General features: G+C 40.8%; 1 protein-coding gene across 1 annotated transcript; it reads left to right on the top strand.

Annotated features, from left to right (window-relative positions):
• Positions 1–19,561: 19,561 nt before the first annotated feature.
• LOC134601886 (homeobox protein siamois-like) lies at positions 19,562–22,269 on the top strand. The gene is made up of 3 exons (XM_063446391.1): positions 19,562–19,868; positions 20,415–20,635; positions 22,195–22,269. The coding sequence occupies exons 1-3, from the start codon at positions 19,562–19,564 to the stop codon at positions 22,267–22,269; spliced, it is 603 nt and encodes a 200-aa protein (XP_063302461.1).
• Positions 22,270–25,735: the final 3,466 nt, after the last annotated feature.

Raw genomic sequence — 25,735 nt, forward strand, 5'->3', positions numbered from 1 at the left:
CCCACGGGGCAGCTGCTCTGGGCCCCCCAGGAGCAACTGGGCCCGGGGCAGCTGCCCCGTTTGCCCCGCGTTAAAGACGGCCCTGGTTATGACTAAGTGGCTATAGAAAAAGACTGGACGCAGGGCCGGCCTTAGGGGTGTGCGAGCTGTGCGGTCGCACAGGGCGCCATGGAGCAGGGGGCGCCGTGCGGCTGCACAGCCGATTTAAAAAAAAAAAAAAAAAAAAATTTTTTTTTTTTTTTTTTTACATTTGCAGCGGGGGCGGAGCTTACCGTGCGGCGGGGGCGGAGCTAAAAGCGCCGGAAAACTGCTGCAGGGGAAGCAGGAAGGAGTCCCTGCTTCCCCACCAAACAGTCACCAGGAGCTGCACTGCCTCCACAATTAACTCCACAGGTAACTGTGTGATTGTCAGGTGTGTGTGTGTGTGTGTTACTGTCTGTGTTACTGTCTGTGTGTGTGTGTGTGTGTGTATGGCTGCCTCTGTGTGTCTGTGTGTATGACTGCCTCTGTGTGTCTGTGTGTATGACTGTCTGCCTCTGTGTGTGTGTCTGTGTGTATGACTGTCTGCCTCTGTGTGTGTGTCTGTGTGTATGACTGTCTGCCTCTGTGTGTGTGTCTGTGTGTATGACTGTCTGCCTCTGTGTGTATGACTATCTGCCTGTGTGTGTGTGTGTGTGTGTGTGTGTGTATATGACTGTCTGCCACTGTGTGTCTGTGTGTATTACTGTCTGCCTCTGTGTGTTTGTCTGTGTGTATTACTGTCTGCCTCTGTGTGTGTGACTGTGTATGACTGCCTCTGTGTGTATGACTGTCTGCCTCTGTGTGTATGACTGTCTGCCTCTGTGTGTATGACTGTCTGCCTCTGTGTGTCTGTGTGTATGACTGTCTGCCTCTGTGTGTCTGTGTGTATGACTGTCTGCCTCTGTGTGTCTGTGTGTATGACTGTCTGCCTCTGTGTGTCTGTGTGTATGACTGTCTGCCTGTGTGTGTGTATGACTATCTGCTTGTGTGTGTGGATGTCTTCCTGTGTGTGTATGGCCGTCTGACTCTGTGTGTGTGTGTGTGTGTGTGTGTGTGTCACATACAACCAATACACGCATATCACACACTGTTAATATACCCATTACAAATATCACACATAGCATACATATCACACACAGTCATCACACGTACTATTAGATACACAGACAACACAAACATAACAGCATACATGGATGACGGGGGGGGGGGGCTGTGAAGATTTTTCGCACAGGGCGTCTAAATGCCTAAGGCCGGCCCTGACTGGACGTACCCCATTTTGAATTCCCTGGGTTGTCTACTTTTTGGTATGACATGATGAGGGTAATGCTCATTCATTGTCTGGTATGCGGTCTCAAATTCGAATATGTATAAACTGAAAGGAAAGTGCTATATTTGACTTTGTAATTTTCCAAAATCCCATAAAACCTGTACATGGGGGGCACTGTTGTACTTGTGAGACACCGCTTAACACAAATATGTGCATTTTATTGTAATAATAGCTAACAGTATTATGACATTCACTTTAACATGCCATGTCAAACTTGAAAAATAACTAAATTTCTCAAAGTTTTTTTACATTGTATTCATATTAAATGTTTGATATGAAATGAAAGCCCTGTTTTTCCGGAACAAAATTATATATAATAAGTGTGGGCAGACTTAATCATATATCCTTCACAAATGGTCTTATGGTTTTAAGATGCTACCCTTATGTATCCCCATAATTAGACTCAGACAAGTACATAATCATGTTATGAGTTGGATCTGGGGTTCTATACCTAGAATTTTAGCCTCACATTTAATGAAGAAAACTAATAAAGGGGGCTTGGCGATTCCAAATATTATAAGATATTTTAAAACCAGTAAGATGTTTCCTTTCCAAAGGTGGCAGGCCCTGAATTCAGTTGACGAACCATAGTATAAAGTAGAGTCCTGTCTATTATTATGTTATTTATAGAGCGCCATCAAATTCCGCAGCGCTTTACAATGGGTGGACGAACAGACATGTAGTTGTAACCAGACAAGTTGGACACACAGGAACAGAGGGGTTAAGGGCCCTGCTCAATGAGCTTACATGCTAGAGGGAGCGGGGTAAAGTGACACAAAAGGTAAGGATAGTATTAGACTAGTGACAGTTGCAGCAGAGGAATCAGTCAGGAGCTATTAACTAAAAATTGTGACTAACTATAAATGCTACACATTTGACCAGAAGATTAATTTGGTCATTTTTTAACTCTGTGTACATTGCCTGGGAATATTGTCCAGCTTCACAGCCTTGTAGGTGCTCTATTGCTGTGTAAAGAGATGTCACGTTAGCTGTAACCAAAACATTTCCACTCTACTTCTTTTTATTATTCTAATTATTTTAGTCTTACATCTTTATAGATACAGTTGCAAGAAAAAGTATGTGAACCCTTTGGAAAGATATGGAGTTCTGCACAAATTGGTCATAAAATGTGATGTGATCATCATCTAAGTCACAACAATAGACACTCACAGTCTGCTTAAACTAATAACACACAAAGAATGAAATGTTGCCATGTTTTTATTGAACACACCATGTAAACATTCACAGTGCAGGTGGAAAAAGTATGTGAACCCTTGGATTTAATAACTGGTTGAACTTCAACCAAACTTTTCCTGTAGTTGCAGATCAGACGTGCACAACGGCTTGAAATCCACCAATCAGAGTGCTCTGTGTCATTTTACACAGCGTGGGAAAGTTCTTTGCAATTTTCCCAAGCTGTGCAATTTAACTCATAACATTCTTTGGAATGACAAAATGACACAGAGCACTCTGATTGGTGGATTTCAAGCCAACCAGAGTGCTGTGACAGGTAAATTTAGAGACTTAACCTGTCGGTCTCTTCATTTCCCTGTCAGAGCACTCTGATTGGATGGCTTAAACCCACCAATCAGAGTGCTCTGAGCCTAATTGCATGGTGGGGCAAGACTTTATAAGCCTTCCCCCGCCCTACAGAGCTCAGTCTCGCGGAGCCCTCTAGGGGTGAAGAAGGATATATTTTTGCGCTTTTTTTTTTTTTTTTTTTTTTTAAGTATGTCGGTTATTCTGGATTTTTATTTGGCCTTTTTGGGGCTGAAGAAAGAAAACATCAAATGGCAAGTTTTATTTATTTTTTTGCAAGTACTTAGCTAATGGTCCCCCCCTCGTTATTTTTCGGGTGAGGGGGTAGGTAGGGGTAATTGTTTTGGGGCAAGGGGGGTGACTAGGGGTTTGGGGACCCCTAGTCACCTGGAGGGGATATTTATTTATGGCCCCCACCCACTGCTAAGGGGTGGGGGCCGGGGTGGGAGGACATTAGGTCCCCTCCAATTTTTATTTATGACCCCCACCCAGGGGGTTAGGAGAGTAGGTCCCCCTTATTGGTATTTAGGGCCCACACCCGCCGCTTAGGGGTGGGGGCTAGGGGGGCAATAGGTCCCCCCCTTTAGTTTAAAAGCCCCCACTCGCACATCGCGGGTGGGGGCTCAGGAGGGGCAGTGAGCCACATGATGCTCACTGTTTAATAGACATGCCCCTACTAGCTGGGTCACATGCTGCACTGGCCAATCACAACCATGCCATTAGTAAGCATGGCTGTGATGGCTTCTAAGGGCACACGAGTCAAACACTTGTTCATTGGCTGCCCTGCAGCCTTTCAAAACGCGTCATTAAATCGTCGAACTCCAACCCGAACATACAGTGATATGCCCGTGCTCCAAAAAACTTAATGTTTGGTACGAACCCGAACTTTTCAATTTGGGTTCGCTCAACTCTACATATCAGAATCAATATTAAGTCCATACTTCTCAATTTGTGTACCAAAAAGCACTGCCCCCTCCTCTAGGGTGATTAAGCTAATGAATATTTTGATGGATGAGATATCCCACACCTGGAAGGAGTTAATAATAGCTAGGCATCCTCTTCATAGATTTGTTCTATGTTCCCTTGGCACCCACATGTAGAATTGTGGTAAGTCTGCTCCCGTCATTAGAGATTTCAGTTCCACCCACTTTCTAGTTTCTTGGGGAATGACCCATGATTATATGGGCGCTAAATAATAAAAATGGAGTTGCGGCATACCCAAACTCTTTACTAGTTTCAATCTATAAAACACATTACTGGCTATATAGCAATGTCTATTCTGCCAAATATGATTGTTTATCACTTTGTGAAGTGTTGCTAGCTCTTTTTTGGTAATCGTGATTGTAAACGATTGCAGTAGAAAAAGGATTCTCAGAAGTATATTCAGTTTTACTGTTTAGATCATCCCCACCCATGAGATCGGTTTGTGTGTCCATTTCTCCATATCCTACATAAGGGTATGAAACATTGGGGTATAATTTCTTTGGAATAGTTTTGTGGGGTCTGTGATAAGTTAAATTCCTAGGTATTTGAAGGAATCTCGTGTTATATAAATATTGTATGTAGATCTAACTAGTGCTGTGTCTGCAGCCAAGAGATTTAATGGGAGAGCACTTAATTAATCTAGATTTACTTTGTATTCTGCTACAACTTATTAAAATTAAATTAAATAAATTATTGCAAGTATGTGTTTGACTGTTGCATAGCCATGATCAGGTTGTCAATATGAGAAAGACATCTGCATATTCAGAAACCACAACCTTGCCCCCATTTCTCTACCCCCCTCTAATGTGGGGGTGTTCTCCAATGGCATGTAGCAAAGGCTAGAAAGAAAACAAATAGTAAAGGTGACAGTGGGCACCCCCTGCCTGGTTCCACAGCTCAGTGTAAAAGCATTTGGCTTTGCCCCCTAATTTTACTTTGTGCTTGTACATTAGTGTGTATATGAGGTATAGTCTGTTTATTTCAGGAAATATAATTTATACAATTTTAGATATAAAACAGATTATTTAATTTTTTTGTTATACAAATGTACTCACTGAAATTGTGTTTTTACAGTACATTTTCAATATAAAATATGTGGAAATTGTCATTTAGAATTAGAGCAATATTAAAAAAAGAAAGCAATAGCACCCAATCTGCCAGTATGAAATGTGTTTTTGTATTTCATTTGAAAAGTACATGTCTCATTTTAAGTCAACTTTTTGCCAAAAATATTTTTTCCATTTAGTAGATTTCATTCATACATAAAAGGCTGAAGTAATTATATATTAAACAAATCAATCTCTCTATGCACTTTTAATAGCATTAAGTCACACTTAAAAGTTAGATTTTCAAAAACTTTCCATAAACTATTATATGCTTTTATATAGAGACTTTATGCATTTTAGGTAAATACCTTCATGTCAATGTGCATACATCTATTTTTTTTAAATGGTTTCATTAAATGTGTTTTGTTTTATGTACTTATGATTTCATAAATTATAGAACGTATATAATTTAATTCAGCAAAAGCACACTTCCCATATTTTGATATCATCTATTCTGTGCATGGTCTTTTCATACAAATACTACTATAAAATAAAAAAGTTTTGAACATAAAACATGTTTTAAAGTTGAAAATGTAATTGTAGAAGGGAAAGATAATCCATCTTTACTGGCATATTTTCTGTTTTGATCACAGATTCCAAACTGAAACTGTATCTTGCTCAAAAGTAGTGTTGTCGCGAACCCGAAATTTTCGGTTCGCGAATGGCGAACGCGAACTTCCGCAAATGTTCGCAAACCGCCATTGACTTCAATGGGCAGGCGAATTTTAAAACCCACAGGGACTCTTTCTGGCCACAATAGTGATGGAAAAGTTGTTTCAAGGGGACTAACACCTGGACTGTGGCATGCCGGAGGGGGATCCATGGCAAAACTCCCATGGAAAATTGCACAGTTGATGCAGAGTCTGCTTTTAATCCATAAAGGGCAGAAATCACCTAACATTGACACCTGTCCTCAAAGCCCAGCCCTGATACACACTGACACAGAGCAGAATAGAGACTGTTCCCCCTACATAGGGTCACTTGGCAGATATGGATTGACACCTGTCCTCAAAGCCCCTGATACACACTGGGGGGAGCTACTGTCCTCCCCAACCCCTGCGCGGTGGGTGGGGGGCATAAATCACAATGGGGGGGCCTACTTTCCTCCCCCCCGGCCCCCATCCCTGCGCGGTGGGTGGGGGGCATAAATCACAATGGGACGGACCTACTGATAGGAGTGGAGTATTGTTCATATCAGTTTAATACCTTCCGCGTCTCCTATCAGTGGACGTGTAAATGGCAGAGATTTTTAATTGTTGAATCACCTCCCCTTTTTAGGCCAAGGTGGGAAGATGCTTAGACCACTGGTATATTGGTGCCATCTTGGAGGATTTTAATTTTTGGTTTGGTTTTTGAAGCCACAGTGCTGCACCAGTGGGCCTAAAAATTAGGCATGTACACATGCCTGAAAAATTTGGTATTGTTGCAGCCGCTGCTGTAGCAGCGGCCAGAAAAATTTATGTTTGTTTCACAGGCAGAAAGTGCCCTAAAACATGGCGGCTTGAACCCTAGTTGGTGGCGGATAAGTCACGCAAGTCAAACGTCATTCAGAGCTAAAATACAGCAGCGTGTGGACCATTTTTAGCCCAAGGCAGCTCATCTCATCAGGCCTTTTTTAAGCGAATGTATCGCCCAGTGTCAGTCCCTTCGGGATCCATCCCTCATTCATCTTAATAAAGGTGAGGTAATCTAGACTTTTTTGGTGTTCAAACGGCTTTTATTCGTGTCATCGGATACGTATAACAATGCGATAAGATAGTAAAATAGGAGACTCGCAGGTCTCGCAACAGTGGGAGCAGTCATATAAAAATAAAGTGATGAACACCAAAACAATATTAGCAAGTAGAAGGTAGTACAGTAGTAACATTGTTAGCTTCGTTACAGTACATGTAGTAAATATGCAAACATCTGTATCCTATAATCGGTTGCAAAAGGGTAGGTTTATCAATTCTGTGTGAGCCCGATAGTGACTGTGTAGTGTATGGACAAGATACGCCAGTCATCATAATGGCCGTGTACAGCCGAGGAGTATCTTTGAAGCGGATAGGGGCTATTATAACATCTGTGGTAAGGTTGACCTGAAGAGATAAGTCAGAGAGGAGACTCGTCGTCCTATAAATTATTGAGGGATGATGGGTTTCTATTGGGTCCCATTGCCTCGCGCGGGCCCTATTTTGTCGTGCGGGCGGTGAAGTCTGTAGGTTCAGTCTATAGTGGAGGGCAGCAATGATTTAGCGGAGCATCCGCATGGCACCTGAGGCCCCAGGCCATCGTACCCTACTAGTAGACTGTTGGTGAAACTAGTGTGCACGGGCAATGGGGGCAAATTATTGCGTGGGATCAGGGAAAGAGAGCCAGTGGTGTAGAAAAGAGAGCACAGTAACAGAAGGTGATATGGAAGAGAGAGAGGAGGGAAGAGAGAGAGAGAGAATAAGGAGAGGAAGAGGAGAGAAAAAAAAAAAGAGGGGGGGTGGGAGTGGGGGGAGGGAATGCGGGACCGAGGTGTTCCGCGTAATGAGGTGCCACTCGTCCAGGGGCGCAGGTGGATGAGGGGGGGGTGTAAAGGGGCACCCTTCACGGGCCACGCCCCCGCCCATCCCCCCCACCCCGCCCCGCCACGTAAGACAGCCACGGCCGCCACCTCTCGGTATGTTTCTCCTCCATACCTATCAATGAAGCGTGGATCGATTCCGCCCTATATATCTCCTCCACCCTTTCCATCCAGAGACCTATCGTCGGGGTTACATCTTGCTTCCAGTGTAATGGGATCAGAGCCTTGGCGGCGTTCAACAGGTGTCGGAGTATAGATCTTCTATACACCCCGATGGTGTCTGGTGTAGAGTGTAGTAGAGCCACCTCTCTATCGAATCCACCGTCCGACCCCAGTATTTCCTCCGTTCGCCGTTTGATCTCGTCCCAGAATGGCGTGATGCGTGGGCATTCCCACCAGATATGCAGGATCGTTCCACGTCCCTCCCCACATCTCCAGCAAGTGTCAGGTACCGCCGGAAAGATCCTGTGTAGGCTGTCGGGCGTTCTGTACCAGAACGACAGGAGCTTATAATTAGTTTCCTGATAGCCGGAGCTAGAGGAGCATTTGTGGTGCAGGACCAGGATTTTTTCCCATTGAGTCGCGGTGAATGATATACCCAGGATGCGTTCCCAGCGTCGGCGAAAGGTGTCCGCGTTCTCCAGATGGCCTGTAAGGAGATGCTGGTAAATGAGGGACGTGGGTTTGGCTAGGTTGGTCCGTCGGTCACAGAGTGTCTCAAACCACGTCAGGTCTCTATGTAGAGATTCTCTGTGTGGTAGGGTTTGGTAAAAATGTGTAATTTGCGTGTAGCGGAAGATTTGCATTGCGGACGGTTGGTCGTTGTCTATCAATTCCCGTAATGGTATTACGCCTGTGTTATTCAGCAATCTATGGATGGAGAGGGATTCTTCCCCTCCTAGGATACTCCAGGATGCTGGTGGTAGTCCACCTCCTATGTGTGGGTTATGTGACAGCTGTATCAGCGGGCTCGGCGTTGGAGACAGTTGCGGTAGTTTTCTGATGGTGTCCCATGTTTTTAGTGTTTGTGCCACTGTGGAGGGGCAGTCATGGGGCGACATCGGAGGTCTCTTCGAGTTCCATACCGTAGTGAGAAGAGACGACCCCATGTGGCTCTTATCTAGTTCAATCCATTGTTTGTGTGCTGGATGAGTATGCCATTCCAAGACCCGTTGTAGCACTGTAGCATGATGGTATTTGCGAAGGTCCGGGAGTGCAGTTCCACCCCACGCTCGTGGCAGGCATAGGATCTCCTGTCTGAGTCTCGCCTGTCTTCCGCTCCACACAAATCGTATCATAGCGGTCAATCTAGACTTTTTTGACCTAGGCGACTTCTTTTCTCAGTGACAATACCTCCTGCTGCACTGAAGGTCCTTTCTGACAGGACACTTGAAGCGGGGCAGACCAGAAGTTCTATCTCAAATTGGGATAGCTCAGGCCACAGGTCAAGCCTGCACACCCAGTAGTCAAGGGGTTCATCGCTCCTCAGAGTGTCGATATCTGCAGTTAAGGCGAGGTAGTCTGCTACCTGTCGGGCGAGTCATTCTCTGAGGGTGGATCCCGAAGGGCTGTGGCGATGCATAGGACTTAAAAAGGTCCGCATGTCCTCCATCAACAACACGTCTTTAAAGCGTCCTGTCCTTGCCGGCGTGGTCGTGGGAGGAGGAGGAGGAGGATGACTTCCACCTCTCCCCCTGTTAGATTCCCGTTGTGCTGTGACATCACCCTTATACGCTGTGTAAAGCATACTTTTTAATTTATTTTGCAAATGCTGCATCCTTTCCGACTTGTTGTAATTCGGTAACATTTCCGCCACTTTCTGCTTATACCGGGGGTCTAGTAGCGTGGACACCCAGTACAGGTCGTTCTCCTTCAGCCTTTTTATACGAGGGTCCCTCAACAGGCAGGACAGCATGAAAGACCCCATTTGCACAAGGTTGGATGCCGAGCTACTCATTTCCCGTTCCTCCTCCTCACTGATGTCATTGAAGGTATGTTCTTCCCCCCAGCCACGTACAACACCACGGGTACCAGATAGGTGCCAACGAGCACCCTGGGATGCCTGTTGTGTTTGGTCTTGCTCCTCCTCCTCCTCCTCCTCAAAGCTACAATCCTCCTCTGACTCCTCTTCCTCACAATCCTCTTCCAGCGTTGCCGCAGGTCCAGCAAGCGATGCTGATAAGGCTGTTTCTGGTGGTGATGGTGACCACAACTCTTCCTCTTCCTCTTCGCACGCTCCATGAAGAAAACAAATGGTATGATGTCGCTGATGGTGCCTTCGTTGCGACTGACTAGGTTTGTCACTTCCTCAAAAGGACGCATGAGCCTACAGGCATTGCGCATGAGCGTCCAGTAACGTGGCAAAAAAATTCCCAGCTCCCCAGAGGCTGTCCTAGCACCCCGGTCATACAAATATTCATTAACAGCTTTTTCTTGTTGGAGCAGGCGGTCGAACATTAGGAGTGTTGAATTCCAACGTGTAGGGCTGTCGCAAATCAAGCGCCTCACTGGCATGTTGTTTCGCCGCTGGATATCGGCAAAGTGAGCCATGGCCGTGTAGGAACGCCTGAAATGGCCACACACCTTCCTGGCCTGCTTCAGGACGTCCTGTAAGCCTGTGTACTTATGCACAAAAGCGTTGTAGATCAGATTACACACATGTGCCATGCACGGCACATGTGTCAACTTGCCCAACTTCAATGCCGCTATCAAATTTTTTCCGTTGTCACACACCACTTTGCCGATATCCAGTTGCTGCGGAGTCAGCCACTTTTCCACCTGTGCGTTCAGGGCGGACAGGAGTGCTTGTCCGGTGTGACTCTCTGCTTTCAAGCAAGTCAAACCCAAGATGGCGTGACACTGCCGTATCCGGGATGTGGAATAGTACCTGGGGAGCTGGGGGGGTGCCGTTGATGTGGAGCAAGACGCAGCAGCACAAGAGGACTCAGCAGAGGAGGTTATGGAAGAGGATGGAGTAGGAGGAGTAGAGGAGGTGGCAGCAGGACTGCCTGCAATTCGTGGCGGTGTCACCAACTCCTCTGCAATGCCACGCATTCCTTGCTTGTCAGCCGTCAGCAGGTTTACCCAATGCGCAGTGTAGGTGATATACCTGCCCTGACCATGCTTTGCAGACCAGGTATCAGTGGTCGGATGGACCCTTGCCCCAACACTGTGTGCCAGACATGCCATGACTTCCTTTTGCACAATCGAGTACAAGTTGGGGATTGCCTTTTGTGAAAAGAAATTCCGGCCGGGTACCTTCCACTGCGGTGTCCCAATAGCTACAAATTTTTAGAACGCCTCAGACTCAACCAGATTGTATGGTAAAAGCTGGCGGGCTAATAGTTCGGACAAGCCAGCTGTCAGACGCTGGGCAAGGGGGTGACTTGGTGACATTGGCTTCTTACGCTCAAACATGTCCTTGACAGACACATGACTGTGGGCAGATGAGCGGGAACTGCTCAAGGCAGGAGACGGAGTGGCGGATGGTTGAGAGGGGGCAAGAAGGACAGCAGTGGTTGACGTGGCTGAAGATGCTGGACCAGGAGGAGGATGGCGGCTTAGAGTAGGCGTGCTGCTTGTACTCATGTGTTGATCCCATAGGCGTTTGTGATGTGAGATCATGTGCCTACGCAAAGCAGTTGTACCTAGGTGGGTGTTGGACCTCCCACGACTCAGTTTCCTTTGGCACAGGTTGCAAATGGCATCGCTGTTGTCAGAGGCAGACACACAAAAAAAATGCCACACTGCTGAGCTCTGCAATGACGGCATTCTGGTGGTGGACACAGCATGCGTTGATTGGCGTGCTGTCGGGCTGACCCCGGGTGCCGATGCATGCTGTCTGACTGTGCCACTAGCTCCTTGCGACGACCCCCCCCTGCTTCCAACTCGTCTCCTCCTCCTCTCTGTCTCCCCATCTGAACTTTCGCCCTGTTCTTCTTCTCTTCTAGCGGGCACCCACGTGACATCCATGGACGCATCGTCATCATCAACCGCTTCGCTTGTATCTGACAACTCAGAAAAGGAAGCAGCAGCGGGTACAACATCATCATCATCACACCGTACCTCCATGTGTTTAATGCTGCCTGCCTGAGACATATCCCTGTTATCTCCATCCTCTAGCAATAATGGTTGCGCATCACTCATTTCTTCAAACGGGTGTGTGAATAACTCCTCTGACATACCAAGTAAAGCGGCTGTGGTGCTAGTTTTGGTGGTGGCGGCAGGCGGGTGAGTGCTATCTTGAGAGGTGCCTGAAGCTAAGCTGGAGGAGGATGGTGCGTCAAGGTTCCGAGCGGAGGCTGTACAAGATTGGGTGTCCTGTGTTAGCCAGTCAACTATGTCCTCAGAACTTTTCAAGTTCAGGGTACGTGGCTTCTGAAAACTGGGCATTATTCTAGGGCAAAAGGGAATCACAGCACCACGACCACGACGGCCCCTGCGGGGTGGCCTGCCTCTGCCTGTAATTTTTTGGGGGATTAGTGGTACTATGCGTGCAAGCTACTGTGAGACCAGATATGATTGGCAATGTGCACTGAAACAGTTCTGCAGAGCACACACTGTAGGCCTGAGACACCCGCTTGAAGACAAGTAACTGCTATTCAATCTATAACAGTGAAAAACAAATTTTGGTTTTAAAAGCACGCTATAGAGACACCAGATATGATTGGCAATGTGCACTGGAACAGTTCTGCAGAGCACACGCTGAAGGAAGGACTGACAGAGCTGCTTGAAGACAAGTAACTGCTATTCAATCTATAACAGTGAAAAACAAATTTGGGTTTTAAAAGCACGCTATAGAGACACCAAATATGATTGGCAACTGTCAAAGCACGCTGGAACAGGTCTACAGAGCACACGCTGAAGTAGGCCTGACACCCAGATGCTTGCAGACAACTAACTGATCTTCTATTACAGTGAAAAAAAATGATTTCTTTAAAATCTAAAGCTTAAGCTATTGTTAAAACAGATATGAGTGGTGGCACTGACTATGCAAATGGGCAAGGCATCCAACCTGACACAGAAGCTGGCAGGCAGGCAACTGCTCTTCTATTACAGTGAAAAAAAAATATTTATTTTAAATGTAAAGCTTAACCAATTGTTAAAACAGATATGAGTGGTGGCACTGGGCAAGTAGGCACAGTATCCAATGTGAACCTCACACAGAAGCTGGCAGGCAGGCACCTGCAATTACATTACACAGGAAAAAAAAAAAAAAAAGCAGCCTGATGTTATAGCCCTAAAAAGGGCTTTTTGGGGTGCTGTCCTTACAGCAGAGATCAGATGAGTCCTTCAGGATTGTAGTGGACACTGAATACCCTAGCCTAGCTATCAATTTCCCTATCTAATCAGCAGCAGCTAAACTTTCCCTCCTCTCACTAAGCATGCAGCTTCAGAATGAATCGAAAATGGATGCTGGGAGGGAGGTTGGAGGGTGTGGAAGGGAGGGAGTGCTGCTGATTGGCTGGAATGTGTCTGCTGACCGAGAGGCACAGGGTCAAAGTTTTCCCAATGATGACGAATAGGGGGCGGATCGAACTGCGCATGTGTCCGCCCGCCGTGGCGAACGCGAACACGCTAATTTCGCCAGGAACTGTTCGCCGACGGACAGTTCGGTACATCACTACTCAAAAGTATTAATATATTTAGAGACTTTAATTACAAATTAAGCCATAACAGGTTGTATAAATAAAAATGGGGCATCCAGTCTTTATCACATTTCTTCAAAAAAAAAAAAAAAAGAATCTCTCACTACCTTTGAATAAGCATAGGTGATGGGGGAAAAGTGTTTAGAGAATCAAAGTGTGTTGCATTTTAGCACAAACATTGACATTTGGCCTTTGATCATAGCCAGGTCTTTCAACACCAAATACGCTCCATTGTAAACCAAGAGTACAAATATAAAAAATTATGTTTTAATTATTGAATAAATGCTAGTTTTTGGAGCTTGTATCTTAATTGCAAAACTTTGGTTCTTTAATCCTAGTTTGAACTAGAAACACCTAGTGTTAAACACAGATTTTTAACATAAAACATGCCTCCTTGTTATTGAAAAGAACAAAAATACAAATCCATTTGCATTATGTTTGTAATCAAAATGAAGTTTCCATTGATGTAGCATGAAACACTATTTATATACCTCTGAAATAATAAGAAATCCCATGTTATCCATATTGGTTTGAGCATCAAGCTTAGCTAATTCACTTAAATGTTATATTTTTCACAATTTTGCTCGAGGTTATCTAGTCCACTCCAGATGCTTTACCAGCTTTACGGCTGTATACATCTATAAACTTTTTTTGTTATTTAAGAAATTAACATAACTTTGATGTGCCTTATTCGACATATGATTAAAACAAGTTTCAAATTAAATGTTTTTTAATTCAGAAAAATATGAAGACGTAATTAGAAATTTAAAGAACATATTCAAAGTTCAGCACAGAACATAATTTAACTACTTTAATGACATAATAGATTTTAGATGTCATCTCTTCATGGGCATACTTTAAAACTGTATACTTTTTAGTAATCTTTCAAATGTAGAACTTTTCAACAAATGTGTCTTATTCCAAACTAATCAACTCTATTTTAGGAAGTAGAAGAAAATAGTAATGAAACAAAAAAGCAGGTCTCAATTTAGTAATCTGTCCAATTATGTTGGAGGTTTCATTACTAATAAACCAGTTTAGAAACAGTTCAGAAATTAAAGACTGAATATTTTATCAAATTTATTAAATAAAAGGAAATTCCCCACATGCACCAATAAGCCACTATGTCTCACTTAATTATTTCATGAACGTACTGTAAGAAAACACATCTTTCAATGTGACTAGAATATTTTTCCATTGAATTGAAAAAAGAACCCTGACAGTATGCTTAAAAATCATAAATATATTTTGTGAATTCATTTGAGAATTAAACTACAAAAATGCTTAATGAAATCAGATTTTTTTTATTTATAAACACATGTATTTTGCTTATTTCTAAATTATTTCTATAAAGTTACAAGTTTTAACCGCAATTTTGTTTGTGATAAAAAAATAAATCATCCAAATGACAACAATTATAGAACTTCTTCAAAATTAAAACTTTAAGTAAATACCTTAAACTTGATTAGAGGACGAATGGAACAATAATTTCAAAATAAATGTAAATATAAACAAAAACGAGAAACAATTTGTTAGGTTTTGTTTTTAATATGCTCAGTGCATATTTTTAAATAGTTGCCGTTATGTTAGCTTTTGATTCTACAGGACTCTGTAATGTATAGTACTTGGGGATCACGATATAATATACAGTAAATAGCAAATAAATCTAAACATTATCCAAAGGAATTAAACAAATTACTGTACATATGTTACATTTGAATAAAATATACAATAAACATGTTGTCTTCATGATCCATTATCCTTAAAAAAAAAACAGTCAAGCAATTACCGTATTTATCGGCGTATAACACGCACTTTTTCTCCCTGAAAATAGGGAGAAAATCATGGGTGCGTGTTATACGCCGATATCCTACATTTACTTACCTGTCTTGAAGCGTGGGCCGGCTTCACAGCGCGCACCGCGGAACTGGAACTTAAATTTCAGGTTCCGGTTTCCAGGGGGACTGAAAGGAAGTGTGCACACTATTGTGTGCACACTTCCTTTCAGTCCCGCCGGTACTGGAACTTAAATTTCAGGTTCCGGTTTCCGGCGGGACTGAAAGGAAGTGTGCACACTATTGTGTGCACACTTCCTTTCAGTCCCGCCGGAAACCGGAACCTGAAATTTAAGTTCCAGTTCCGCGGTGCGCGCTGTGAAGCCGGCCCACGCTTCAAGACAGGTAAGTAAATATGGGACAGAGGGAAAGTGCACTAGGGGACACTATGGGAGGGGGGGGGGGGACACACTATGGGGGGTGGAGAATACTATGGGGGGTGGAGAATACTATGGGGGGGGAGAATACTATGGGAGGGGGGAGAGAATATTATGGGGGGGAATACTATGGGAGGGGGAAGAGAATACTATGGGAGGGGGGAGAGAATACTATGGGAGGGGGGAGAGAATACTATGGGAGGGGGGAGAGAATACTATGGGAGGGGGGGAGATTACTATGGAAAGGGGGGGGAACACTATGGGATGAGGGGGGGAATACTATGGGAGAGGTGGAAATTTCCTGGAATTTCCTTCTGGAAATGAGGTGCGTGTTATACGCCGGGGCGTGTTATACGCCGATAAATACGGTACATTTTACATGCCACATCATCTCGATTAAGGGAAGTTTCCCCTTAAAAACAATGGTAAAATTGGTTCGAGATTTTTTTATTAACATATGTAAAACAAAATAAATAAGAGAACTTCAAATAAGAGAACTGCATTTTGTACCTCATAGGTTTTGTAAAACATGCAATAGCCCTTATAGCACTGTTTTTGGCTATAGTTTCACTTTAATAAGATTTTAAGAGTTCTAAGCCTGCCATCTCTTTAAACTCTACGAATATCAATGCATCTCTTTTTGCATAATTGAAAATGAGTGACATGAAAGAAGATGACAGTTGACTAAAAGGTAAATAGGTTCACACTGACATCTTATGCAAATAGATATCCAGAGATCAAAGAAGATCAGAAAGCATAGGTGTTCACATGTCTTCATTGAGAAACATAGAATGTGATGGCAGATAAGAAACATTCGGCCCATCTAGTCTGCCCAGTTTTCTAAATACTTTCATTAGTCCCTGGCCTTATCTTATAGTTAGGATAGCCTTATGCCTATCCCACGCATGCTCAAACTCCTTTACTGTGTTAACCTCTACCACTTCAGCTGGAAGGCTATGCCATGCATCCACTACCCTCTCAGTAAAGTAATACTTCCTGATATTATTTTTAAACCTTTGCCCCTCTAATTTAACAAAAAGTCCTCTTGTTGTGGTAGTTTTTATTCTTTTAAATATAGTCTCCTCCTTTACTGTGTTGATTCCCTTTATGTATTTAAATGTTTCTATCATATCCCCCCTGTCTCGTCTTTCCACCAAGCTATACATGTTAAGATCCTTTTACCTTTCCTGGTAAGTTTTATCCTGCAATCCATGAACCAGTTTAGTAGCCCTTCTTTGAACTCTCTCTAAGGTATCTCAATATCCTTCAGAATAAATATATTCTGTACTCTGCCCTTGGGTTTTTACGTCCAAGATGCATTATCTTGCACTTATCCACATTAAATGTCAGTTGCCACAACTCTGACCATTTTTCTAGTTTACCAAAATCATTTGCCATTTGGCTTATCCCTCCTGGAACATCAACCCTGTTACATATCTTAGTATCATCCGCATAAAAACACACCTTACCATCAAGACCTTCTGCAATATCACTAATAAAAATATTAAAGAGAATGGGTCCAAGTACAGATCCCTTAGGTACCCCACTGGTGACAAGCCCAAGCTTCGAATATACTCCATTGACTACAACCCTCTGTTGCCTATCACTCAGCCACTGCCTTACCCATTCAACAATATTGGAATCCAAACTCAAAGATTGTAGTTTATTGATAAGCCTTCCATGTGCAACAGTGTCAAAAGCCTTACTGAAATCTAGGTAAGCAATGTCTACTGCACCAACCTGATCTATAATTTTAGTTACCCAATCAAAAAAATCAATAAGATTAGTTTGGCATGATCTCCCTGAAGTAAACCCATGTTGAGGCTAGCTTTGATCCCCAAAACACACTTTGTAAATTTGCCAAAGAGATAAAATAGTTCAAGACAGTGGAACTCTTCATTCCTTTAGAACAAGGGTAGTAAACCTGGTCTCTACCGCCCACTAGTGGGCAGTTTGGGATTTCAGGTGGGCGGTGGTGGGTTCTGCAGAAAACACCCTGTGGGCCTCGATGGCCTTGGACCAAGGCCAGCAGGTAGATCCTTTCATTGCCCCTGCTGGCCCATGCAAAAGCCAGCCTTTCTGTAAGCCCTCTCAGGCTAGTGAGGAGATCAAAGATCTCCCTCACCACAACCTGCTGGCACATAGTTCGAGGGAAGGGCCTGGGAGGCTCTGTGTTCCTCCCACAAGCAGGCTGGTCAGATAGTTGCCACCCAATACTACGACAAGGCACTGATACAGTGCTGTGCTTGCAGGAGGACAGAATTAGCCTGCAGCTGGAGGAGCTTCAGGCTAAAGTGAATATGTCACCACTGGACCACCAGGGCTTGAAGCATTATGTGCCCCCCTCCCTAGTAAAAGGAAAGAAGAAGGGAGGGGGAGACATTAAGATAGATTTTCACATCTCACCCAACTGCACACAGTATAAACCCTATGCTTACCACACACACACACACTGCCCCTTCATTGATAAATTTAAGTACATATTTAAAAAATAAAATAAACACCTCCTTTCTAAAAGAAAAAAAATGCACTTGCGCTATAAAATTTGTTTCTCCGGCACTTGTGGGCAGTAAAGGACCTTTACCCTCAGCAAAGATACAAAAGTGGGTGGTAGGTATTAAAAGGTTGACCAGCCCTGCTCTGGAGACTCTGGAGCAGCTGTCATGGATATTGATATCCCAATTTATGAAAGTTTATCAAATTTTCACCTTTCAACAATGGTTAAATTGGTTATTGGTTATGGATTTATATAAATTAAAATAAATAAGAACTTTAAATATTAGAATTGCATTTTGTACCTCACAGATATTGTAAAACAAGCAATAGACATTCATAGTACTGGTTTTTGACCACAGTTTCAATTGAAAGAATTTAAAAAGATGTGAAATTTAGAACTCTTTACATTTCAAAATATATAGAAATATAATCATGATTGCATAACTGAAAAAGAGTCACATGAAGGAAGTTGACAGTTGGCTAAAAGGAGCATTCAAATGAAAAAATTGTATAGTGTTGCTATTTTGGTTCACAATTACCTATTATGTAAATGGTTATCCAGCTGAGATCAAAGGAGATCAAAAAGCATAGGTGTTCACATATCTTCATTGAGGCTAGCTTTGATCCCCAAAAACACACCTTGGACATTTGCCAAAGAGATAAAATAGTTCAAGACAGTGGAACTCTTCTTTCCTTTGGAGTAGCGGTCATGGATATTGATATCCCATCAAATTTTTACCTTTCAACAGTGGTAAAATTGGTAAGGATATATATTTTTTTTATATATATGAAAATTAAAATTAAGAACTTTAAGTATTAGAATTGCATTTTGAGCCTTACAGATATTGTAAAACATACAATTAGACCTTTATATTACACTGGTTTTTGACCACAGTTTCAATTGAAAGTTCGAAATGTAAAGAGTTCTAAATCTCACATCTCTTTAAACTCTTTCAATTGAAACTGTGGTAAAAGACCAGCACTATGAAGGTCTATTGCATGTTTTTCAATATCTGTGAGGTACAAAATGCAATTCTAATATTTAAAGTTCTTATTTATTTTCATTTTCATTTTCATTTATATATATATATATATATATATATATATATATATATATATATATATATATATATATATATATAAATAATCCTTACCAATTTTACCCCTGTTGAAAGGTAAAAATGTGATAAACTTTCATACATTGGGATATCGGCTGCTCCAGAGGAAAGAAGAGTTCCACTGTCTTGAACTATTTTATCTCTTTGGCAAATGTCCAAGGTGTGTTTTTGGGGATCAAAGCTAGCCTCAATGAAGATATGTGAACACCTATGCTTTTTGATCTCCTTTGATCTCAGCTGGATAACCATTTACATAATAGGTAATTGTGAACCAAAATAGGGACACTATATCATTTTTTATTTGAATGCTCTTTTTAGCCAACTGTCAACTTCCTTCATGATATATTGTTCCTATTTTGGTTGATACTTACCTATTATGTAAATGGCTATCCAGCTGAGATCAAAGGAGATCAAAAAGCAAAGGTGTTTACATATGTTCATTGAGGCTAGCTTTGATCCCCAAAACACACCTTGGACATTTCAGTCATTTGCAGAATGTATAAAATGGTTGAAGGCAGTGGACCTCTTCATTCCACTAGAGACTCTGGAGCAGCCTGTCATGGATATCGATGTTGAGTTGAACCAAATCCTGACAACTGTTCTCTCCCTAGAAGAAGACTATCCTTTGCCACGGAATGAATACAAAAAAGATGGCTTCACTTGTGTTCTTGGGGAATTACCTGATATTTTTCAATCAGTGCAAAGTCGACTACCTCATTTCTACTCAGGGCTTCTACAACAGAATCATGAGGATCCCTGCTCATTATTGAGAATCTCACATGAAACTAAGACAAACCAAACTCTGGATCCTAAGGACCAAGATGATTATATAAACAAATCGCAAGGGACATACAAGGGCAACAAAAGTAAGTTAACACAATTGGCTATATATAATCTACATAACAAATTATAAAAATATTGTAGTGTTTATAAATTCTTTGGTAGGAGGGTTATAAAAATAAAACTTATTTATGTGTGTCTGGAAAAAAATATTATTCAGTTTTAGTTTGTAATTTATTAACCTTATTAATTTGATGGCTACTTTAAAGCATTGAAATATAATTTGTTTATTGTATAAACAACTTTAATTTTTTTTAAATTCCTGAATTAATTTTTCGATTTTTGTTTTCCTTTAGGAAATTGTTTAAAACCAAACACACATTTCAATCACTTAACTATATAAATATATATATATATATATATATATAAAACAAGTTTTGAAATTGTCAAGTATTTTAAATTTCATATCTCATTTTGAAAAATAATGGCATTACTTCTACGTCAAACAACTTGTTATAACTCAGTGTTTAATGTTAGTTCTGGAAACCCGTTTTGCTTAGACCATCTCTGTGTCTTCTAAACTAATAATTCTATGCAATTATAGATTTATTTTATTTGCTTCATCCATTCAGGGCCATGTCATGCAGAGCAGACAGAAGGATGTAAAAGACAGAGGTGCATGAATGATATTTATTTGCCAATGGCCTCAAACAGCAGAACGGTGAAAAGAACACAGTTCAGCATGGAACAGACGGCATACTTGCTAAATCAGTTTGAACTGGATCCTTATCCAGACTTTGTTAGAAGATGTCAAATTGCAAATCTATCGGGAATCCCTGAACCAAGGATACAGGTAATAAGTTAATTTAAGTGTCATTTTATATTTGCCTACATTGTTTTTTTTACTTTATATCTAGTCAGAGTTAAAACATGCAAATTATATTCAACTCCTTCCCTTCCAATCACATGCATACACATCTTAAAGGGATACTATAGTGCCAGGAATACAAAACTGTATTCCTGGCACTATCACTTGCCCTGCCTCCCCACTCCCTAGCACCCCCTGCCCAGGTGAATAAAGGGTTAAAAACACATTATTTTCTTACCCGATCCCAGCGCTGATGTCCCTCAGTGCTGGATCAAAGCTCTGCCTCCTCCGACAGTCCCACGACAAACAGGGTCTAATGAGCATGCACGGCAAATGCCGCACGCGCATTAGATCTCCCCATAGGATGGCTTTTCTATGGGGAATAATCTGACGCTGGAGGTTTTCATGCAGAGCAATTCAGTTCAGTAGACAGCCACCGTGAATTAGAGCTGCAATGTAAACAATGCAGATTCTCTGGAACGGCAATGTTTTACATTGCAGCACTAAGTGCAAAAGGGACAGTGCACCCAGACCACTTCAATGAGATGCAGTGGTCTGGGTGCCTACAGTGTCCCTTTAAAACACATGCAGAATAAGATTTGTCTACAAAGTCCAACTAACCTTACCTTTTTTTCCCCCAACATTTGTTTTTACAATTGAAATTGATCCCAGGAAGGGAGATTCATTACTTTGTCGATCTTTTTTGCTGTATTTCTGAAAATGACCTCTAACTCCCATTCTACAGGAGTGTTCGACCGCTAGACCAATACTATGAAGTTAAACCTGCAGAGTGAGAGAGGGGGAAATCTGAACAAACACAAGAGTTATTTAATAAAGGGCAGGTTGTTGGGAAAGAAAAATTAAAGTGACACTCCAGCAAATTTAACCTGCTCACGTGCTCTGTGTTTGGAGTGTCACCTTTTACAAAATGCAGATTTCAATAGAAATTGCAACTTTTATTTTAAAAAAATCTTGCTACACCAAGCTGGCTGTGAGGCAGCTGGTCCTGTTACTTTACTCAAGAGGCAGGAATCCGTCAGAGCACCTACCTTGCAAAGACCACTCATTGAGTAGCATGGGAATGTCTGTAATAAGACAGCCATAGAAAGTCTGGCCAGGGTCAGAGGAGAGCTTGCAAAGAAATGTGTAGCTTTTGCATGATGTTTTTAGATATACTTCCAATAAAAAAAATCATAATTAAATACTTAATGGTTTCATTGGGGATATATCTAATAAACATGATTTTTTTTTTTGCTTTATTATATTGGGCAGTGGAGTGTCTGTTTAAAGTAAATTTCAAAGTTAATACTAAAATAGCTATAGTTGGAAACAACTAATTTTTCTTTTTAGACCTTTTTTTAATGGAGTTATAATAATGTTTTCTTATGGACAGACTTTTTTGTCCCGTAGGTTCTAATCTGCTACGGACGTTTTAAGTATTACAATAGTAAAGTTGTTTTAGTAAGGATTAGAAAAAATATGCCATATACTGAATAATTCTATAAAATGTGCTAAAACATGTCTTTTTAATTTATTTTTTACAGGTTTGGTTTCAAAATAGAAGAGCAAGACATCTCATGGAACCAAGAACTACTAGAAGCAACCTTGAAAGCCATTGAACATTATTTGTTTGTTGATTTTGTTCCCAAATATGTATGACATCATCTGCTTTATCAGCAGTTAAAGATAATATCATTACTTAACAATTATAGCATCTTATATGATAGTATTTAACAATATTATTTTTCCACTGTCCACTTCTTATTTCAAGTTAATTTATTTTTATTTAGTTATGAATTTTCACAATGGATTTGATTTTGTGTTTTGCCCTTGTTTACTTTTTTTAAAATACTTTATATTTATTGATTTTAATGAGTCAATGTGATTCTCTAAACATGTTGTATAACATACCTGCTTGTGAAATAAATGTGATATTTTAAACATGACTTTTTTCTCTCATGACTTTAAATAAGTACTTTAAAGAAACACAAATAAGTATTCCTGACCCTATAGTGTTAAAACCACCATCTAGTCCCCCTGATCCCCCCTTGCCTCCCTAAATATAGTAAATTCTTACTTGTATTTAAGTCTAAAGCTGCTGCCTCTGCTCCTGAACTGCCTCTGTCAGCTGACATTATCAGAAGTGGTGGTCTGAGCCAATCGCAATGCTAGGAACACAAACATGGACATATAGTGTTGAAAAAATAAATGTTAGCCCCTTGGCCCCCTTTAAAAAGGCTTTCAAGTTTTTCCAACACCACGTGCGTCTGCCGGTGCTGGCTCAGCCCAGATCCACCTCTATGGCTGACCCATATGAAAGTTTTGAATTTGCCTCTGAAAAGACAATATTTACAACAAAATGCCGGCAGAGACTGCCTATAGACTCTAGAAAGACTACATTAAGCTGTAGTTGTTCTGGTGACTATAGTGGCCCTTTAAGAGTTTGTGATTTTTCTCTCTCTTTTTATGCTGCAACAACTTGTGCCCCTGCCTCCACTGGAATTGCAGTTCCTTCAAGCATTAAACCTTTTTTTTTTTACCTCCCCTCAAGAAGGAACTAATGGAAAGTGCAGCAGTGTTTACTTTGTATTCCGAACGCTAGTGTTCCTTTAAGAGTCACTCTGACACCCACAAACATGCATTTCTAACACTACAGTTAGTGTCCCTCTGCTGCACGAGGGCACCTGTCTCTATGGGGATCCAGCATCAGGCAATCCAGTGTGATAACCATTTAAAATAATATTGGGATACATTAATAAGAAAAATCTTTTTTAAAATGGCAGCTATATCTCAGTTGCAACACTTTGTGTTATCATTTTTTAAACATTTTTTTAACTAAATTTTTGTTAAATACAAAGTAAAAATGCATTGTATAAGTCTAAAACATGTACAAGTGCTATTATATTTGGCTGCTCAATTTATTAATTTAGCGATATTCTGTGTTTTCATTTGAATATTTATTTATTTTTTTGTCAATCTGTTTTTATTTAAGGCATATGAGGTGGGATACAGAAGAGAAAACAAGGGAAATGCACAAATGGTTTACAGCATTGGGTTTAAGACATAGTAATGTATCACATTTCTAGGTTAATAATGCCCCATTTTTATTTTTTTTGAATTAGTAGAAGTATGCGTTTGAATAGAAGCTGAACCCAAGTAGTTTAAGATTAGCTAAAATGACACCGCCAACACCTAAGCAAGTCAGGTGCACAGGATGCTACGATGCTTAGTTAGTTAAGTTAGCGTGACTGCAATATACAAGCGTGTAGAGCCGTGTTTTCAGGCAGTTATGAGACTAGTCGATTGAGATAGATCAGTGAAACTCAGTACCGTTCTAGCAGTACTGCATGCATACAATGGTGACTGTATGGTCAGGCTAGTACATGAATATTTTTTTTTTACTTCAGTAAAATATAAGTGGCTGTGTTAAACCTGACTTTTCTTATAACTATTAAACAAGTATTATATGAAATAAATAGTTCGGTACAATTAAAAAAAAAAAAGTGCATACAGCTTAATTTCCCTATAGAAAAGGCCTAGTTTTAATCAATTTATGCATTTACATAAGGGGTATCCCACTGGGCTCAAAAGAGATCAAAGAAAAGAGGTAGCAGTACCTTATTATTTGAGGTTACCTTTGATCGCCAACACACAGTCTGATCACACCAATTATTGGCAATACTATCTTTTTGGTTAATTATATCCTGTTAAAATATTATAAAAGTATAAAACAAGAATGGCAACATACTAGATAGTTGTATAAAATATATATTTTTTTAAGTTAAATCTACGTATAGCTTAATTTTAAAATGGGCCTAGACTAGCACAATAAAAGTATGAGCATTGTACATAAAGTAGTGAGGTATGTAGCGGAGTTTTAAGGGATCAAAAGGTAGAGGCGCCAACATCCCATTTTTGAAATTCTCTTTCAGCACAAAATCTAGTCGCACCAACGTTTTTTAGAGAGATAAAATGGTTAAGGAAAGTCGAACTCGTCATTGCAACTATATAAATTAAAATAGTCAATCATGGGCATTGCTGTTGTGTTGGATCAAATCCTGTCCATTGCTCTCTCCCTAAAAGAGGATTACTCCATGCCACTTCTGAACCCAGAGATCCAACAACAGGTGGAGCCTTAATATGTCCTTGGAAACTCATGTGAAACCCGGAAAAGCAAAATTTTAGATTGTATCAGCTCAGATAAAGATGTGTATGAATTATGAGGACATTCATGGGGTCATAAAAATATTAAAATTCATTTTTTTAATCAAAAATTAGTATTACAAAAAAAATCACGTTATAGCACTGTAATTCCCCTATTTAATTAAAGCTAAGAATTACCCTCAATTTCATTCTTTTAGATACTCAATGTGTTACTTAGTGAATATTGTATTTCAAACAAATATTTACAACTTATTATAAAAATATAAGTTATTGTGACAAAATAATAGTACATGTGTAATAACAGTGAACAATGCAATAATATTATGATTAGGTTGACTATGGCAATGATATTATTAAAATAATCACACAGATCATTTCTAAGTAAATTATGCACTTGAGATAATAAGACTAGCAGTCATGGATACTGAGACTGATAACAAATGAAATTGGGTTGGAGTACACAAGGATAATGAATGATGACCTAACTCGTAGTACTTGAATACATAAATTTAGTCAATTTTGGAAATTTGGTCAATGAGAGATGGCATCATTGACAAATAATTACTCTTCAATAAGTACATGTTAAAGTCAATTTTTGATGAGTTGCATCAGAAGACTTTTTTTATCTAAATCAACAGATAGTGTTAAACATCAGTGATAATGGCACTTTATTCATCAAGTACAGGCAGAGTTATAGGGTGGGGAGTAAGATCCGAATGGTTCCGCTTCACAGACAGAAGGGATGCCCACTATCCCCTTTGTTGTTTATACTTTCCTTAGAACCTGTAGCCATGGAACTTAAAACCAACCAGAGCATCAAAGGATATAGACTCTCAAATTAGCAAAAAATTAAACTGTACGCTGATGGTGCCTTACTTATAGTTGAAGACCCCATTAATTCACTACAAGAAATTATGAAAA

The sequence above is a fragment of the Pelobates fuscus genome, chromosome 3 (assembly GCF_036172605.1).
Source record: "Pelobates fuscus isolate aPelFus1 chromosome 3, aPelFus1.pri, whole genome shotgun sequence".
Lineage (NCBI taxonomy): Eukaryota > Metazoa > Chordata > Amphibia > Anura > Pelobatidae > Pelobates > Pelobates fuscus.

Excerpts from the sequence above, each read along its gene's own strand:
- LOC134601886 (XM_063446391.1), top strand. The coding sequence starts at position 19,562 with ATGGATATCGATGTTGAGTTGAACCAAATCCTGACAACTGTTCTCTCC. Across the intron at positions 19,869-20,414 it reads GACATACAAGGGCAACAAAA|GGCCATGTCATGCAGAGCAG; the intron begins GTAAGTTAACAC and ends TCATCCATTCAG. Across the intron at positions 20,636-22,194 it reads TCCCTGAACCAAGGATACAG|GTTTGGTTTCAAAATAGAAG; the intron begins GTAATAAGTTAA and ends TATTTTTTACAG.